Below are 19951 nucleotides of genomic sequence, written 5' to 3' on the forward strand. Positions count from 1 at the left end.
AGTTGCTGCGAGTCACTTCTCATAGCTCTTATCTCCCATTTGGCTGTCAAGAACCTTTTGGCATGAAATTTAAGGAAAATAAATAACCCTGATGCATTCACTGGCCTATGTTTTAGACTTATACACTTTATTTGGACACTTCAAATGCAGTAAATATGGCAAAAAAGGCTTGAATCTTTTGTTAACAGAATAGTATTCTTACACTTGTATCAGCTTGCATTTGTAAAATGCCTCCTCTTAAACAAAACCAAAAAAACCCCAACGGCTGTAAAATTGGTTAGTGATGATCTATACATTCAAATTCATATAATTCAAATTCAAATTCAAAATTCTAATGCAAATAAAATCAAAAGCTTATCTGCATCCCCAAAACAATTGCCTGGGTTTTCCTTGGATTTTGTTATATATATATATTCTCAGAAAGAATTGCATTACTAAAAATAAACTGAAAATGTAAAGGTCTAGATGAACAAAAAGGAAAAATAGTTGCATAGGTTATAAAATGACAGTTGGGTGCCAGTTTGAGCTGGCAGCAGCACAGACAGGCTGTAAAAAGAAGAGTATCTCTAAAATAGTATGCCAGAATATATAGAAACTCAATGCATAGCACAATGTGTTAGAAAACCACCTCACTCCCAGCTCTCCCTGGTTCTTCCCCATGACTGTCTGAACAAGCAACTTCTTTGTTCCTCTGAGATTAAGTGATGAAATAGTGATGCTTTTTTGTCTGGGATTTCAACTTGTATCACCACTCTGAATCACGCACCTGCACGGCAGTCTTTTGTGTTCCTTATGACACACAAGATGTTGCTAATTTTGCTGGGAGGTGAGAATGAAGCCAGGACCACATGGGTTTGTTTTCATGTGCCACACATTTTCTAGAATAAAAAAGATGGGTAATTCTAGTGGCTAGGTCATGGGCCTTTGGAATTAAGATCATCTTGTGCTCTAATTTTAACTGAAAAATGGACTCATGCAGACATCTGCATATTTCCTTGACTGTGAAGAAAAATTTTCTATTTATTATTGGAAAAAATTCAGAGGAATTAGACCAATTAGTGTCTGATTAGAGTTTTCTTTTGTAAATCAATTACAGAAATATGAGGGCAGAATGGACTGCTTCAGGCAAAACCCAAAATAAAACATAGTCCCAGCAGTCGATTGTACAGGAAAAGTAAATAAGGAGGTATATATATTTTATACTTATAGATATATAAACATGTGGTTTTAGTAAATTTAGCATAGGTTTTTTTTCTGCATTTAAAATGTTCAATGATTTGTTCCTCAGTGATGTTAATCTGTGAAATGATGAAGCATGTGTATGAGTACACACACAGTTATTTCACCTGAAACATCTGATGTTCGACTGTCACATTACAAGAAAAAGAACGGAGGGAAAGAGTGGGCTGAAGAGAGGTGATGCACATAGAAAAGACACTACTGACTTCTTGTACATCCTACAACTTTTAAAGTATACTCTGCTTATAAAGAGATTAGATAATCTCCTAATACTGCTGACTGTCTCACTTTGGAATTCCTGTACTAGCACTGTGTTAGCTAAATGCAATGAGAAGTTATTGGAATTAAACTGTTCTGTGTTGTTTTAAATATCTTTTAGTTTTGTGTTGTTATCTGACATTTGAAATATTTACAAGCTATTGAAATATTTGAAGCTATTTTGAGGTTATATTAAAACCACAGTTTCTTCTTGTGAATGACCACTTAAGACTGAGTAGAGATCAAAGAAAGTACTCACTGACACTTCAAAAAGACATAAAACAGACCTATCTTACCATCAAAATTGCATTCATGAAGTAAAATAAACCTAAAGGATTTAGTCCCCGGTCTGGACAAAATAATGTACTCTTTAGAGGCTAAGCACACAAATATATCAAATTCATTACAAGGAGTGATTCTGTTTTTCTGGTTCTCTATTGTGCTTTATGTCAGTATTTGCAATCCCTTGATTATTGCCATTCAAGGTGATGAAATAACTCCTGGATTTGTGACAGTACTTGTGGAATGACTCTGGTCTATGGTCCCAGTCTGGTAATGCACCTATTGGTAAACTTGACATCAGGAACATATTTATGCAACTGATGAACTGATAGTAACATAATGATGTTTTATTCCATGCTTTTGATGTATGCAAAGATATTCTGTAATTTAAAAGGTAAACATTTTGTTCCTCTTCTACAGAATTATGGGGAGATGGTACAGAGAAGACAGTCACTGGCAGAAGCATCATGAGGTTAACATGTATCACTGGGAATCACAACCAAAGCCTGTGAAATTCATAATTATGTTCTCCATTGCTTAGAATAACAGCATGGATTGCAGGATTTTAGCCTCAGTATGTGCACTTGAATGCACACGTATATTCCAATTAATTTACTAGCAACACAAGAAATCTGTCTTACTCAACACTATCAGAGAAAATTATGAAAACATTTAAAAATCATCATAAATACACCATGCTTTCAGCTAAAAATCTATTCAGCCATAATATAGCAGCTATTCAACACTAGTTTTTTTGTGAAATTGGTTTCTTGAAGCTGTTCGTCTACCATATGACCTCCCATTTAAACTTGTTTAAATCCTGATATTCATTTGTATTATTCTCATTAAAGTGTGGCCACCTTGTGTAGTTTAGGTTTAATAAAAGATTTTCTGTGCAAATTAAGTGGTTAGTAATATAAATATAGTTCTTGCAATTTTGAAAACTTTTAGAATTTTAACCTACAAACTTCGAAACAATATTTTTAATATTTTATTCTTGTTTCTGGGAATTTCAATTTTATGGTAACTTCAACTCATACCAGCTGTATTTCTTTAATCAAATGTCAGAAAATATAATGATGGCCTCTACTATTTCTGTTTTAAAATAATTCAACCAGCCCAGCCCATGGGAGTGAATGGTAAGATTAGTGATACTCTCAGTAAGTAGAACAGGGCTGAATTAAATACAGTAAAAACACAGTATACACTAAAACTACCCCACACATAGCATGCTATAAATTGGGAAATAAATCTCCATGCACATATAATTTATGATTTCTCTGTGCTGAAATGGAGTGCATGATGCACTAGTCCTCAGTGACTCAATGTTCTCTTGGTCTGTTTACCTGGTATACACAGAAGAACTGTTTATGCAGTTCTGTTTATGCAGAACTGTTTATGCAGTTAAGAGGACAGATAACTAAGGGAGGATCAACAAGGAGATACTGAGAAACTGGTATATTTTATCTTACGTTTTGCCACATAAGAATGATGGAAGTGCATAGCCAATATGCTACCAATGTTTCAACACATTTCTCTGAATATTGGGATGCTTCAAAGAATGGAAGTCTTAAGCACATCTTTTGAACAAAGCCTCTTCTCTAGATTCAAATTCTCAAAACATCATTAATGAAAATAACTCTATTTTCTAATGACCATGGCCTCTAATAATCAACCATGCAGACATATTTTTTTTTTAAGGGTATTTTTCTACCAAATAGGCCTTTTCCAAAATTTTAGATTTAATATTGACAACATTTTGTCAGTGTGGAAATACAAGACATTGACTGACATCATGGATAGGCACGTGAAGGTCTTTGCTTCCCTCTAGTGACTGATCCAGGAAGAGATTCGACTAAATTTGTTTCTGTTGCTACTGCACAGTTTCAGCAAAGGATTAATTATCTATTAAGGCCTGTGAGGCCGACTGACCTGTCAGGCCAGTGAGATGCTGATACAGCATTTAAGTTGTGTACTTGTGACAGAATTTAATAAAATATGGCAGATTCAAACTGGACATTTCTTTGATGATTTTTGATGGAATTTTACAGTTTTATCAGGGACAAATATGGTTTTAGTCCTGAAAATTCAAGAACAACTGATGGAACACCCTCTAAAATCCATTTCAAAACAGTATTTGAAGCACTTCTTTTGAGGTAATTTTGACACGCAAGCAACTTTGGATTAAATGATGTTTCATTAATGAGAGAGAATAGCTCTCAGGAGATTTCAATTAGGTTTAAATAAAAGCATTCGGAAGTAAAGACAAGCAATCTTATACTATGCAAATGCTCAAAAATGCTTTGTGTTACATTCTTAATATTTTTAAAAGTATATTTATCAATACCAGTTATGTCTTTTTTGTACTGACTACAAGTAAGTTTAAAAGAAACAAATATACATGTGAAACTACACAACATAACTTATATATAATAATTTATGCAGAATTATCTGTTCCGCTATTGTAAAAGGAATAGCAGAGAATGACAGAAAGGTACTTCCCACAGTTCCTTTTCACATGGATAAGCAGAAGTTCCCAGATTTCTCATCTTTGTGGGGAATGCAAGTAGACTGCATTACTTTTAAGGATGGCACAATACAAGGACCTTTACTGCTGCTGCAGTAAAGGTGCTGCTGCTGTGTTGGATAAACAGAACTAAATTCTCCAGAACTGGCAGCAGTCATATGTTCATCAGAATGAACACAGAAATACCATTATAAAACTATTGAACCTTGAAGGTTCTGAATAATGGCAGGGAAATTATATTGGCTTTGACTATGCTGGAGAGCATTCTCAATTTTGACAGGAATTTGGAACTTTAACTCTACTGAGATTTGATTAGTGACCTTGGACAAATGGCTTTGTTTTCATTATGCCCTCATTTCCTCTATCTGTAAGCCAGGGAGAATGATACCAACCTCTATGTTAAACTGCTTTTCAATTTACAGGTATAACTCACTTTAACTGTTACAAGATATAAATGAAAAAGGTTGCTAAATTTTCACACTTGTTCTGTATTGTGCTTTTGGAAGTTTCATCGGATTTGGTGAACAGTATTTTCCCCTACAAGAGTAAGACCAAGTCCAGATTCACAGATTCTGTCCACTGCATTTCCTGGTGAGGTATTACTAGAGAAAACAATTATCAGATTTTCTTTGACTTGGTAACATCTACCAACTTTTCTGGAAACAGACTTAAAACCAAATTATGACCAATTTGTTTTCTGTTCTAAATTTTATTTAAACAGCTTAATTATCTACCCTCATTAAACACTAAAAAAATCTGTCAAAAGTCCAATTCAAATCTTTAAATTCAATTATGAAGACACAAGCACTATTTATTTTTATTCATATTGCAGAATTATAATTGCCTGGTATTACAAAAAGCACTATTTTTAGTTCCTGAAAATCTACATTACCATCAAGGCAATAACTAGCAATTGAGTTCTCAACAAATGGAGTTGATTAATCACCCAGTAAAAATTAAAAATAAAGTGAACATTTTAGCAAGAATTAATTTGATTTCCTTTTTTTTTTTCCTTTGCTATAAATCTCCATGTACGTTCTGTTCATGGCTGTGTAGGTGTTAGCAAAAAGCAGTGTTATAAAAAAGAACTAAATTATAAATTCCTCCCATATATACTGATTCATTTTGTCTATGACTTAAGCAAAGAAAATTTTGGTCTGAGTCTTTTTCAACATAAAGACACCCCATTTTATATTGTAGAGTACCCACAAATTTCAGAACTAAGCACTCCTACATGACAGTATCAATATCATAGCATTTAGTAAATTTAAAAATTTTTAAATGTAGGTCTTGCCTAGCTTAAGCATTCTTTTGCAACTTGATCTGATTCAAGTCAGTCAGTTTTTGTGGTCTGCAAGGCAGTCTGGATCAGGTTTTTCCTTCCATATTGTTTTAATGAAAAAGAATAGGACTCTGTAGCATTAGTAAATTCTTTATATAGGACTGCCAGGAACTGAAGTGTATGTAGTGTCCTATTATATAGGTTCCATTATGGAAAATTCTTCATAAAAGTGAGTTCTCCAGAAGGCATTTATCTTTAGAATAAGCTAATTAACATTAACTCTTCCATGACATTAGCAAACATAAGCACAGATCCTAACATGAGAAACAAATTTTCTGCCTTGAAAAATACCAAAGAGGTGAAGTCTGACTGAAAAGCTTGACTAACAAATCTGACTGAAGTCAATGAAACAAACAAAGCTTCAGCTGGTATATATTGCCAAACTATAATTAGATTAAGTATTTCCATTCAATTTTCATCCTACTTATAGAAAAGCCTATTTCCTCCAAATCTTCCTGTTGACAAAAATAATATGAATGTAAAGTAATAAAAAATGCTTCCAGAAGCAAATTCTGATATAGGATATCCTGATTATTTCACGATTAGCTTAAGATGTTTTGAAGAGTCTTAAAGAGTCTTCTTGAACATATTTTCAAAGGCTTGCAAGGCTAGGACAACCAATGAATCACAGAATGTCACATTGGCAAGATCATCTGGTCCAACCCCTCTAGTATTATTGTCTATATGATATGTCTCAGCACCCCATCAAGCTAAGACTTAAAACTTTCCAAAGTGAAGGAATCCACCACTTCCCCCGGGAGACCATTCCAACGTCAGGCTGTCCTCACAGTGTAAAAAGAATACCTGTAATAGACCATCATGGTAGTTTTAAAAAAGAAAGTAGAGAGGAGAGGGACAAAGCAGATCAGTGTCCCCTGACAATTTTATCACAAACCACCAAATTGCAAGATTTGTTTTGCTAGTGTGCAGGCAATCTTATATCCTAAAGCTGAGTCACTTTCTGCAAAACTGTGACTCAGCTTTAAATCACCTGTGAGTCAGCTGTGACTCTGCAGAATTGTAACCACAGTTATCTGGTAGACACTTCATTTGCACTAAACAAATTCCTTTCTGGACTATTTCTCCAAACCTGTATACAGGCACAATTGGAGAAAAATAAGCAAAATACCTAGGGTGTACTTTAAAATAGTAATTGTAAACTTTTATTAACCCTCTTTTTCATGAAGGATGCTATATTTGGAGTGAAATCCTGAACAATTTCTCTTTTCTCATATACAGGTATTCATAACTTCATATAATTTCAGGGTAGAAAATCTAAGCCCCTCTCAATGTAAACTTGTATGGTCAAGAAAAAACAGAACTTTTTTCAAGGATGGATGATAGAGAACTTAATCACTGATCATTCTCCTTAGAAGCATTCCCAAACCTGTTATACAAAGCTTCCTCTTCTCTTGAAGAAGCATGAATAATAAAGCAGAACTACCACTTGCCATAAACTAGACCTGAAATAGTTCAAAATCCTTGCAGTATTGAAGTTTCAACTAATTGCATTTTACTTCTGCCCATTGTATATTCAGTAGGCACAGCCTGCTATGAGCACACATATGGGCTGTCATACTGCTATAACATCCTTTTGCAGCAACTGGCAGCAAAGAGCCCCAGAATGCTAAAGCTCTTTACTTACCCATTGCTGTGAAATGTCATGTTGGACCATATACAGCTGTGGAACAAGCCAGCAACACCTGACACTGTCCTGTGGAGAACATGTGTCCACATTCCATTCAACACATTTCTAAGAGAATGAAGACCACCTGCTTTCTTTAGCTAAGCAGGCAGTTACTATTGAAATTGCCATGTGAGATATCACCTCCTTCCAGTAGTCTTCTGTCTCCACCCCATCTCTCTTGTCTTAATCATCATGGTGTTAGCCAAGGGCTGCATATGAGGGTGGTACTCATGATGCTCCAAACTGTGGCACTTAGCTTCCAGCCTCTATTTCTATTTTGAATTCTGCACCCTAGTTCGGGGGTCCAGAGGCTGGGTCCACTGAGACAAGTGAATAACTTTGTCAGGAGCAGATTTCATAGATCCTAGAGCTCCATTTGGAATGTTTGTTACGGCATCGATCACAGATACAAGTAGCAAGGGATCAAAAATTCAGACAGGCTACAAAAATGCCACAGTAAATGACATTTTTAAAATGGAAATGTATGCATGCATATTATAAGGATTCTTTCATCCCCTGTGCTTACACAGCCTTGTCCAGACTTACCTAAAGCAAAATTGACAGTGATATGGATAAGATTTAGGTGTGACATGGTGACAGAGACATGGAAAAAGTGCCAAAAATAAACATAGGTGCTGGGAATCAGGTCCCCAACCCATAAGTATTTTCTTAAATAACATGGCAAAATTTCATCAGGACACATTGTGAGTAACACACTCGAGAGGATCTGACAGCTCAGTGGGCTGAGAAGTGTGTTTCCACCTCCTCAAGTAACTCCTGTAAAGAACTTGAAGGGTTGGTCCCTGAGGTCCCCAGGTAAATGCTCTAACCATTGTATTCCTTGCTGGTTGAGACTTTCTCTGCTGTTTTCTTCTCCCTTTTTCTTTTCCTTTCCAGATATATAGGAAGGACAGCAGAAAAACTCTCCAATGTTTGATTTCTTCATAAAATATTTAAAATCACTTCTGTGGAGTGGAAAAGTCAGCCCTACTATCTGACCAATTTCTTTCCTTTCTCTTTGTTGACTGAGACACTGGAATTAAGGTATCACAAACAGTTCCTGACAGCAGGGATAGCTTGTTTGTGCCAGACAAAGCAAAGCAGAAAAGGTAAAACTCTTTCTTGGGTTTTTGGTTGGTTGGTTTAAGGAATTAAATTGTTTCTCTTCAGAATGTCAATTACATTTTCCCACACACTTAAAGAACAAGCATAGAGAATCCTAAGATTTTCCTGAAAGAAACATTTAGAATAAATTTTTTAAAATTAATGGATGCAGATATCACTCAGACTTCTAGGGGGAAAATCACCTCTTACATACCATTGATACTGTCAGCTTTTTGCAGGGAAGCTGAAAATATCAAAGGAAACACCAGAACTTAACAGCAGCCTGGTTTTAATCAACATAGACAGATGTGCTCTACGTGTCAGAAGAATCAACTGAAATAAAATACTGAATTTCTGGATTTGAGATTGTCCTTTATAATACATGATGTAACATTTTAATTTGTATTTGCACTGTCCTAATATTGTACACACATTCGACTAGCTGTCTATGAAGAGGGCACAAGCCTGACAGCTTGATAAGTGGAAAAACTTATATCATCATAGGGAAGAATCACAGGTTCTCACAGAAAGAATGGACTGAACTGCTCTTGACAAAGTTAGACTGGCCAAATAGTCCCGAACAGCAATGACAGTAGGATTGGTTTGATCATCTGGTGTTATTAAACAGATACAGAGCTTTTTTCAAGGATGGATGATAGAGAACTTAGTCACTGATCATTCTCCTTAGAAGCATTCCCAAACCTGTTATACAAAGCTTCCTCTTCTCTTGAAGAAGCATGAAATTGACAAGACCAGTGGAAGAAGCACCATTTACCAAACATGAACTTGCAATGCATGCATATAAAGATTTGGAAGAAGTGGCTAAAAAGGTGGCAAAACCCACTGGGGGTTACTACTGCCTGTATGTCAATTATAAAAGCAAAGAGGTTTCACCTGAAAAGCACTTAATTTAAAACACCCATCTCAGCATAGACTACTGATTATTTAAACACCTTCAGTGAAATGTAGACTACATTTTTTTGGGCTTATTCCAAAATGCTTGCCAAATCCTGGTTATGCAAACATTACCCAGTATTTAAGGACATGAGCACAGAACAACTCTGTAGGATTTGCAACATGGATAAGAACATTAAGCCATCAAACCTAGATGCCTGTTGCTAAGCGTGGCTAATTCATGAGACTTAGAAAAAAAATTGGAAAAAATAAAAGAAAAAAAGTCAGTTGTATGCAATTGTATAATCCTCTACATATTACTTTATAAGATTTATAAAGGATAGGAACTGATTCAGCATTATAGAGCTTCTGTGAGAATTTAAAACTCAGAGTCAGAATACATATTCTGAACTATTCCTGAGTAGATACAAATAAAATACTCCAAACCAAAAAGAAACAGCTTTACAAAATAAAATTATGAATCAACTAATGTTGCCACAGATAATATTAGTGATCTTTTCCTAAGGGATAGAGGGAAAAAGTTACATATTTTTATTCACTTATATACTCACATGAGAGATAAAGTAACATTGGCATAAATTAACACACATACAAGTGTAAAACAAATGACAGTGCTGTGCATGCAGACTGTGTATATTTGATGGCCTGTATCATGTTTGAAAACTGATCTATGTTCAAGAATACCTCCAGTCCTAAAATAGTTTAACACCTGCAATAGCTACTATTAAATTATGTCTAGAAAATATATCCTTCAGAATACAAAAGCATGTGTTTCTCCTTCAAAACTGTTTCATGTAAGCTTTATGTACATTTTCATAAAATCATTAAGGCTGGAAAAGACCTTTTTGATCATCGAGTCCAACCACAGTCTAACTACCACAACCACTAAACCATATCCTAAAGCACCACATCTAAACACTTCTTGAACACGTCCAGGGAAGCCCACTCCAATGCCTCACCATTCTTTCAGTAAGGAAATTTTTCCTAATATCCAACTTAAACATCCCCTGGCACGACTTAAAACCATTTCCTCTCATCCTATCACTAGTGACTTGGGAGAAGAGACCAGCTCTGGACTCTCTAAAACCTCCCTTCCAGGTAGTTGCAGAGAGCAATGAGATCTCCCTTGAGCCTTCTCTTTTGCTTTTCCAGACTAAATAACCCCAGATCCCTCAGCTGTTCCTTGTACAAAACGCCCTCCAAACCCCTCACCAGCCTTGTAGCTCTTCTCTGGACACACTCCAGGACCTCAATGTCTTTCTTATACTTCAGTGCCCAGAACTGAACACAATACTGTGGCCTCACCAGGGCCAAGTACAGGGGCACGATCACTTCCCTATTCCTTCTGGACATGCTGTTTTTGATACAGGCCAGGATGCCATTGGCCTTCTTGACCACCTGGGCAAATATTTTACATGTTTCAAAAATTCACTTTTCCATCTGGATCCTGAAGTATAATGAAAACACTAAACTTCTCTGTAAATACCAGGAGAAACTCATGCAAAACAAGAGCAAAGAGCAAAATACAGTTGTTTGTAGTTGCTTCACACATTCATCCTGAATACCTGTATAAAATATTTTTAATCACATTATTAAATCCACAGCATGCTTTTTCTTTTCTTTTTTTTTTTTTTTTTTTTTTTTTCCTGTGGACTAGATTGGTGAAATCATAGCATGTGCTCTAAGTACACAATGTGTAAAAATGGCAAATGTAGCACCTTACTACTACTACTGTGTAAGCAAAAAACTGTGAAGAGGAAACAAATAACTTATTCCAAATTATTTGCATCCCATGTGCATATAATAATACATAATTATGAGTCTTTCATGCACATTATTCCATACACTTTACAGAAATAGAATATTATGATGTTGCTGGCAAATAACGCCACTGTGATTCTTTCATAGAAGAATAGATTCTACATGCACTTGTAATGATTTCTGGTTTAATCTCTGAAGTTTCTCATATTCTGTACAATAATGTTGTTTCTCATGCATCAGTGTACTGATAGACACCCAGGTCAAGGATAAAAGCACTCACAAAATTACACACATAATATTTCTTTCACTGTAAACGAGTCTGTAAAGACATGTATAATATACCTGGACAAGAAGTACATCACCTTTAAAAGAATTAATATGGCAAACACACATGAATCCTTCTTGAAACAATCTGCATTTAAGCAAAGTTCACCTTGACTCTAATTGGAGACTTACTATGAAAGATTAATTCAGCAAATTACAACTGCATAAACATGGAATTCTTTTAAACCTCACTGATTTTACTGCTTTACTTCTTTATAGTGACATTTTCTGTTCTGCTGCACAAGGGACCCACAGTGAAAAAGTAGCAGAAGACTGCTATCAAGCTTTCACTATTTAGTATGCCACTATTATTTTATTCAAATACAATGAGAATTTGAATCAGTTAAAATGAAGATTACTGTGGGTATCACACCTGAAAATTATATTTCTCCCTGCAGTAACAGAAATGGGAGTTTTCCTTAGTTGTGCCAGATCATTTACCCACTCACTTGTTGCCCAGCAACTGCGATCAAGGAAATGCAGTTCTTAGACATCCTCATTTGAATCTTGAAGAAGCAGATTAAAATTTCTATGTGAGTAATCTCTTCCTGGTGAGCTATCATATTATTTCAAGTTACATTGCTTCAGAAAGGAAGCCAAGTAACGGGAGAATCCAGCACTTTCACTCTGTGAAAGGTTCATTTTCTTGGTCCTAGTACCAACTGATTTATTGGTCAACTAATTATATATTGTTCGGTACTTTGTAACATTAATAGTAATAGAAGCAAATATGTGTCACTTACGTCCTTGAATCATCCCACAGCACACAGTAGGGATTCAGTGTACCCTGAGAAGAAAACAAACAAACCTATTAACTACTGATATGTTGAAAAAAAATCATGCTTGACATAAACATTTGTTTGGAGCTCCTCCTCCAAGATCACTCTTGTACTCTGATGTATTTAGCCACTAAAATTGCAAAAGATTAAGGTTAACTCTTACAGAGTATTCAAAAATCACTTGAACCTCAAAGTAGACTACTTACTGTATTCTCCCTCTCAGATATAATAAGTTGTCTATTTGGTATATCCTAGTAGAACTGAAATTTGAGATAAGAGTTAATCTGTTAAGACACCTGACAAGACTCCACATTTTTAGGTCTGTTTAGAAGCAGAACTTTAGGCCCCTTGTGAACTTGAATGATAAAACCAGGAATGCCTGTGAAAATTTTAAGCGTACGTTAGGCAAAAGGTCTGGATGCTGGGATTTCAGATGATTTCAGATTCAATACCCAAATCTTTTTGTCATTAAGGTCCTAAATCAGCAGATATTTTTTCTTAAAATTGGTTTTTTTTTCTTGAACCTTTACTATACAAACTTCAACCTCTTCCAAGTCAGTGGAAGATTTATGATCTGATTTAGAACAGTATGGGAATTTAGGTTTATTATACACCACTTAAATTTGGGTAACATTTTGGGGAACAGAAATTTATCACTCCATTTTTTTGATGCCTATGAAGAGCTGAGACAAATTTAAAATCAAAGTTTTTTTCCTAATATTGTAGATCTTCCTTTATCAAAAATCAAAATTGCCTTAGAAGTCCTTAACTATATGCTTATTCATCGTAAATACTAGATATTCCCAGAAGTCAGAACTATATAAATAAATTAGATATGAAATACCTATTAAAAATACATTTTTAACAAAATAACAGTGATTTGAAGAATCAGGCAGAATATACTGTTTTTTCTGTCAATGCTAGTGTAGTTCTCTCATGAATGGTGCTAGTGCTGCAGGCAGAGTTTCATATAGACAAAATACCTCGATATTTCTGGAAAGGTTTTTATTTGCAGAAAAAGCATGGCAGCCAGTGAAGTAAATATCTATTAATATTTAAATTTGTCCATCCATGTCTTTGTTGAAGATAACAAAAGTCCTTCTGAAGATGCTCCTGAGAGACACATTTAGGGAAATTTTGGTCCTCTACTTCAGCGTTCTGCTGACTGTATTGAATATTATGAGTATAAATATTTTAAGCAAATACATACTTATGGCACTTTACATTAATATAGCACTGTACAAACATAAATAAAGGATGTTTCATTCCCTGAAGTATTTATAATGTAAAGAAGAGGACAGGAAAGAGGGCATAGCACAAAGCATTAGATAACAGGCCCATTGACATTCAGAGACCAGGTCCTGCATTCTTAGCCAAAAAGCAAAGTAGATATAGAAGAGTAAGACAGGACAGTGGAATGACATTGCAGAATTTAAAGGTTTTAAAATTTCATTTTACAAAGGCTATTAATTTGTGTCCTAAGACTGGGTGAGTAAATATTTCTTGCTTGATATAGAGATGTGCATATTAAAAAAGTAGTCCTATAGCTGGTAGTGAGACATTGTGTATCTGAGATCTGTCTTTCCTAGTAGCAGATATCATAGAGTTTATGCTTGCCATTCCCACAGTGCAAGTAGAAAGAATAAAAAGCACTTTCTAAAAAAGCAGCCATTGTATAAAAATCTAAAAAATAGAGGGAAATAAAAACCTTTGCAGAAAGCTGAAACACAACAAAACTGCTGCTCTCAGATCACACATTTCACTCTCTTTGAAATATATTCAAATGTATAAAAAGAAAAAAAAAAAAAAAAAAAAAAAAAAAAAAAGAGAATGCCTGGCCATTGCAGTCCCTAAGGAGTCATAAGGCAGAAACATGGAAAGCATGATAAATATTACTCCTGTTCCTTACAAAGGTCTTGTGTGACAGTTTGCTCTGCCATATGTGGCAGCTCACTACAGCACAGCAGTCTTTCACAACTTCTTCCTCTTTTGATATCCTGATCAAACACTCTTCAAGCACTGCAAGGATGACAAGGAGCCTGTTACTATTTTCCTCTTTACCCCTAAGCTGTTGCTCCCTTTTTAAGTTCTTTTTTTTTGAGTCTGACATCTGGCAATGTCTCTTCACACTGTTGTTGTGAGCTACCTCCAGGAGCCATCACTCCTTGTGAGGGCAGCAATCTTACCCCACCTTTTGCCAGGCAACTACTTAGCTGTAGATAAGGAAGCAGCTACAGTGCCCATTCATGTTTACAACTTGCAGTATTGATTTCTAAACTACAGAACTGGACTTGGATATCTCAAGTACAGACATTTGTGTGAGTGTGTATGTAGATACGTGTCTGCCTGACACATAAAACTGAACTTCTGAGATGTGAAAAAAGAACTTTTGAGATGTGTTTGGCAACTTTGACAGCTCTGCAGCACACTGCCAGCTGGGTTTTGTAGCCAGGGTTTTCAGTCTTGTTGAAATCTTAAAGTGCTATGCTACTACTGCTGGCTCATTATTTTTAGTGTCCCTTAAGTAAACTTCTGTGCTGTCAGAAGGTGGAGAGTTCTTCTTCTCAGGAAGAAAATGGATTTTATTTGAGTTGTGCACTTTTAAAAAGATTACTTTGGTGTCTCTTTAATCAAACTACTAGAAAAATATGATGCTCTGAAAATTACTCAGAGGGACAGATTGAAAAAAACAAATTCCTGCGTTGCTTCTGTCATGCATTTTTTAAATGCTGAGAAATTGCTTAATTGTATTAATTTTACAATACAATTGCTTAATTGTATTAATTTTAAAAAATTGTTTTCTAGCATAAGTGACCAAAGTAATTCCAGTATTTTTTTCCTACTTGTTACCCCACACTTTTGCAAGTAGTAATTCCAGTTTCAAAATGCAGTAGTCATACTCCAGTATTCTTAATCTACAACACATATAAGTAACCCCACAATCACTTAAAATATTGAAGAGCTTATGTTCCTCTATTTCTTTCTATTTTTCTGTTTGACTTGGCAGTAAATTTCACTGAAGTGTTCTTTTAAATATTCTTTTTCTAGGAACTGAATGGTGGGGTCATGATTACCATTGATAGCAAATAAAAATAGTCAGTTTCTTCTAAACTTGATTTAAAGGTAAATCAAAGAGTTATCCTCACACATTTTCCCAGAAACACTAACACAGATTTGATACTGAATGGAATATTTGCGACTCCTCCAGCTGCATTGTACCTATATGACCACTTGAGTAACTCTTCATAGCCAAAAATCACAGATTTATAGTCTTTTGAATAAAAATGCTGTTTAGTGTAGCTCTAGTAACTATGTATCTTCTGTTCATCTCTTTATGACTTTAAACTCTCTTAGTAACATAATCAGACACAGCTTGTATGTTGTTCCTTCACTTAAATTACCCCCATGCTTGTTATTTAACAGTACTCCAATATTGTACGTGACAAAAATTTCTCACAAAAGATTTGGCTACTGCAAGATTGCAGACAGCAAACAGAAAAACTACTAATATTTTTCATGTAGTTAGACACAGAATCCCTTTTTTCTCAGATTTAATTTTTTTTTAATGTGAGATTGAAGGTTGAAGAATGCAGAATGAAAAAAATGATTGCACAAAAATTTCTCAAACAGTTATAAGAATTATAAGCTAAACAGGAACCAGAGCATTTTTTTCCAAGCTTTCTACAACAGGTTAGGTAAAAGTTGGTTTTTGAACACAAAATAATGGAAGAAAAGAAGAAAAGGCCTGAAGAACTATGTTGCTATATGACCTATGCAGGGAGCAAAAGGTTAAGTGTTCAGCAAGATACCAAATACTCAGTTGTACTCATCAAAGCAGATAATGGAGCAGTTTTGGTAAAAATTGATGGTTTAATTGAAAACTCACAGAAAATTGATATACACATGAATAAAACAAATACATATTCCCTTCAAAGTATGTTAGACTTTTCCTGGGCTTAAATTTTAGCAGTTAAACTGGTTTTTATTACATGATAATTAAAACAGTCCCACTTCTTCCTCTCACAGAATCTGATAAATACTCTTGGAAGAGCATATTCAACTATCGTTGTACTTACATTAGAGATATGAGCCAGTTCTATCTCCAGGAAAGAATCTGTAGTTTTGGGCTCAGGTCGTATAGTGACAACAATGATTTTTGAATTAACAACAGTATAATTCCTGGAAAAAAAAATTAACAAAACATGTGAAAATTAAAGATTTGGCATAGTGTGAACCTTCTCATACTACATTTTAAAAGTATCTCATGGGCATTTTCTGTGGTTTTATTTTATAAACATTCAGGAGAAAATGTTTTTGGAAGTGGTGAAAACTTTATTTTTTTAGCATACATAATACATTGCAGACTGAAGAGCAACAGTGGCTACAGAACTGCAGTTCCTTAAAGTACAACTTACTAATGAGAAGGGTGATGTTAACATTCTGTCATTGTTTGAATACATGTAATTCACTTCTCTTATCCTAGGCATACTAGCTCTGCATTGTAAAAGACAGTAATTTTTCTTCCAAATTGCAGTGTTGGGCTTTTTTTTCTGACTGTTAACTATAAAACTGTGAAAATAGATGAGGGCAATGGGAGATTCTACAGTTCTGTTGATTCTTTGCTCATGAAAAAAATCTACTTGTTTCCAGTTTTTGAAAAAGCATTGCATTTGATACATGGATGAACAACTTCATCATCTAAATACTTTAAATAAATTCATATTTGTGACCTGACTGAAATCCCATCAAAACCAAACAATTTTTTCTCACGTGTGAGATTGTACTTGGTTTTATGTTATTGCATGAGGTTTCTCAAAATAATAATTATGTGTTAATTTTGCTAATTCATCATCAATCTCTCTTATCATGTAAAATATGGAATGCTATATTTCGTAGCTATCTTTCCAGGACAGACCTAGTATTTCCAGAGTTATGGTTATACAGGCATAAGCACATGTTGATATGATGTTCATGTCTGAGATCCTTATATTTCTTATGACCCTGTCATGGATACAACAATCATCAGGTATCAGCCTGACTGTTTCTGATTATTCTTACAGTATTTCCTTCATATGTAGTGATGTATTCAACAACTGCTGATTGCATATAAAAAAAACATAAAGCCTCACAGAAAGACATATTTCAAGGTAGATGTGATCAAAGAAGAAACTAGGCAGTTTAGAGGTTATTATAGTTAACAGCATATATTTTATTTTGTTGGTGTTTCCTAGAACCATAGAATGGTTTGGGTTGGAAAGAACCTTGAAAATCATCTATTTCCAACCCCCCTGCATGGGCAAGGACAGCTTTTACTAGACCAGGTTGCTCAAAGCCCCATCCAGCCTGGCCTTGGACACTTCCAGGGAGAGGTATCCACATCTCTGCGTAACATGATCCAGTGTCTCACCACCCACACAATAAAGAATATCTCTCTATCTAAGACTAATATTTAATGTTTGGCAAACCTGCAGTGTAGAGGGTGAGTAACGAGAGTTCCTTATTGTAAATAAAATAGCTGCATAATTTTAAATACTTGACTGAATAAAGACTCAGGAAGAGCTGCTGTCCTATTGTTTTTCATCTCAGAATTTATAACAGTATTAATAAAATAAATACTTATTTTACCAAGATTTTTTTTCTATGTGGGTATATATTTTGAGGGTATTCCTCTATATAAGGGTATACATATTGATTCTATGTGGTACAAAACTGAGGTTTTCTTTTGTTTTTAGAAGGACCCTATGTTGCTCTAGAAAAATGAACTTATGAAAAGAGCTGAAGTTACACTTCAATGTGTAAATAAATACATTAAAGAAAAATAGCAGTAATCCTATGCAGAAAAAGCCTGTCTGAGGTACTCCATCCTCAGTCTAATGAAGCTGGGAAATTTAAGAGCCTTTTTGGCTTTACAGCACCCATAGGAGGGACTTAGGAATGATGTTTCAAATGGAGAAAAGGAAGATATCAATGCAGGAAATTATAGCAGGAAAAGTACAGTGGTTGTTTAAGTGATGGGGGGAAAAAAGGCTTCCTTCAGCAAAATCAGTGATGATTTGTTCACAATTGTAACGGAGAAGTTGAAAACATTCTCACAATGTGGCAATATGCGATGTATTCTTCAGAGTGCCCAGGAGAGGAATTATATATAATAAGTTTCAGATGAGTATTGTATTGAGAATCAATTTTCCATGAACGTAACAATAACCTAAATGTGCTCAGGGATGCAAGAGCTATGGACATAATACTCAGTATACAGTGCTCAATATTTCAAGATATGATTAGAAAAAAATCCGTATGACATTACCAGAACAGTGCATTTAAGGAAAAGAGAATCAGATTGTCTATTTACTTGTGCATGGAAAAAAAGAATCACTCTATTTTTACAAGGAAGAAAAAAGTACTTTTATTTTCCCTAACCTTTTGTTTAAACAGTCCTCACAAAATTATTTTAATAAAATACATATACGACTGGGATAAAATACTTTGTCAAAAAAGTTCTACATTAACGTAGTTGTCAAGTTCTGACCTCACACTGTGTTTACAAGACTTATTCCTAACAGATTCTATGCCAGTAAAAACAAGAAAAATCAAGACCATATGGTAAAATGCAGCTAATTTTGGAGTTTGTGAAATACATTATATAGGCTGTCCTAGATAATGAATTCCTTATTTTACTCACAGAACACCTGTTATGTACCAGATGGGGTTCTGTGGTTAGGTGTTATGAAAGATTTTCCCTAAATATATATATATATATATATATATATATATATAATTATTTATTGGTTTATTTTAAACAAATTCCTTGTGTTGATGTGGAAACTTCCGTATCTTTTAATGCTGATACTACGGAATGCATGGGAATACAGGTAAACTTTGTTCTTCTAAAAACTATGAAAAATAAGTGTCATATGATCAAATATTGACTCCCATCCTGAATATCTTGTAAAGTCAGGGACTAAAATCACATGAAAAGTGGTAAAGATTTCTGGATATTTAACTTCAGCCAGTAGAAATCACATTTTTATCAGGTTGTCAAGGTGTAAACGTTGCAGCTTTTGAACTCAAACACAAGCCCATTTCACTTATTTTATCTTCATTTACCGTTTTGTTTCTCTTTATTCCTACCATCAACATATGTTGTTAAATGTCATTTTACTTAGGACAGCATCATGTAAAATACTTATCCAGAATTACTTTTTTTAATTCATATATACCACACTCCCAGGTATCATAAAAAAACCTAGATGATACCTCCCTTTGCATTTTAAATCATTTTTTCCATAGAGAATGCTACTGCAGTGAAGCCCTTCGCTATGTTCTGCACTAATGTGGTTCACAGTTGAACAAGATTAGTACAAATACAAAGTAATAATAACCCATGCAGAAGGTAATTTTTGATATCCAAATGTAATCAAACAAAATAAACCTTTTCTAAATGCAGTGGAATGTATGGAAACTTTCACTTCATTCATGTATCTCAATGAGTGCAAAATGATAAACTACCCCATATAAAAATTTCTTTAAAACCTGCCTTGCACTTCTAATGTTTTCAGAGTATAATAGCTTAACAAATTCATCACTAACCACAATGAAACTTTATTCCAATTCAGATTTCCATCTGAATTAAAACTGTATAAATGCATCAATATGCATTCAATAGTAGTAATAGTATTTAGTATCTTATCACTGACAGACAGTGGGATTGAATGCAGCCACAGCAAGTCTGCAGA

At 34.6% G+C, this 19951-nt stretch overlaps 1 protein-coding gene across 5 annotated transcripts in view; it reads right to left on the reverse strand.

Moving 5' to 3' along the window:
• Positions 1-19951, reverse strand: part of ADGRB3 (adhesion G protein-coupled receptor B3) — a 434645-nt gene that overhangs the window by 164823 nt on the left and 249871 nt on the right. For all 5 annotated transcript variants that reach the window (XM_071741618.1, XM_071741620.1, XM_071741621.1 and 2 more), the window contains 2 exons: positions 16295-16397; positions 12183-12226 (listed from right to left, as the gene is read on the reverse strand). In XM_071741618.1, the coding sequence (XP_071597719.1) occupies positions 12183-12226; positions 16295-16397 (147 nt within the window). The remainder of the gene's footprint in view (positions 1-12182; positions 12227-16294; positions 16398-19951) is intronic.

This window comes from Heliangelus exortis, chromosome 3 (assembly GCF_036169615.1).
Source record: "Heliangelus exortis chromosome 3, bHelExo1.hap1, whole genome shotgun sequence".
Lineage (NCBI taxonomy): Eukaryota > Metazoa > Chordata > Aves > Apodiformes > Trochilidae > Heliangelus > Heliangelus exortis.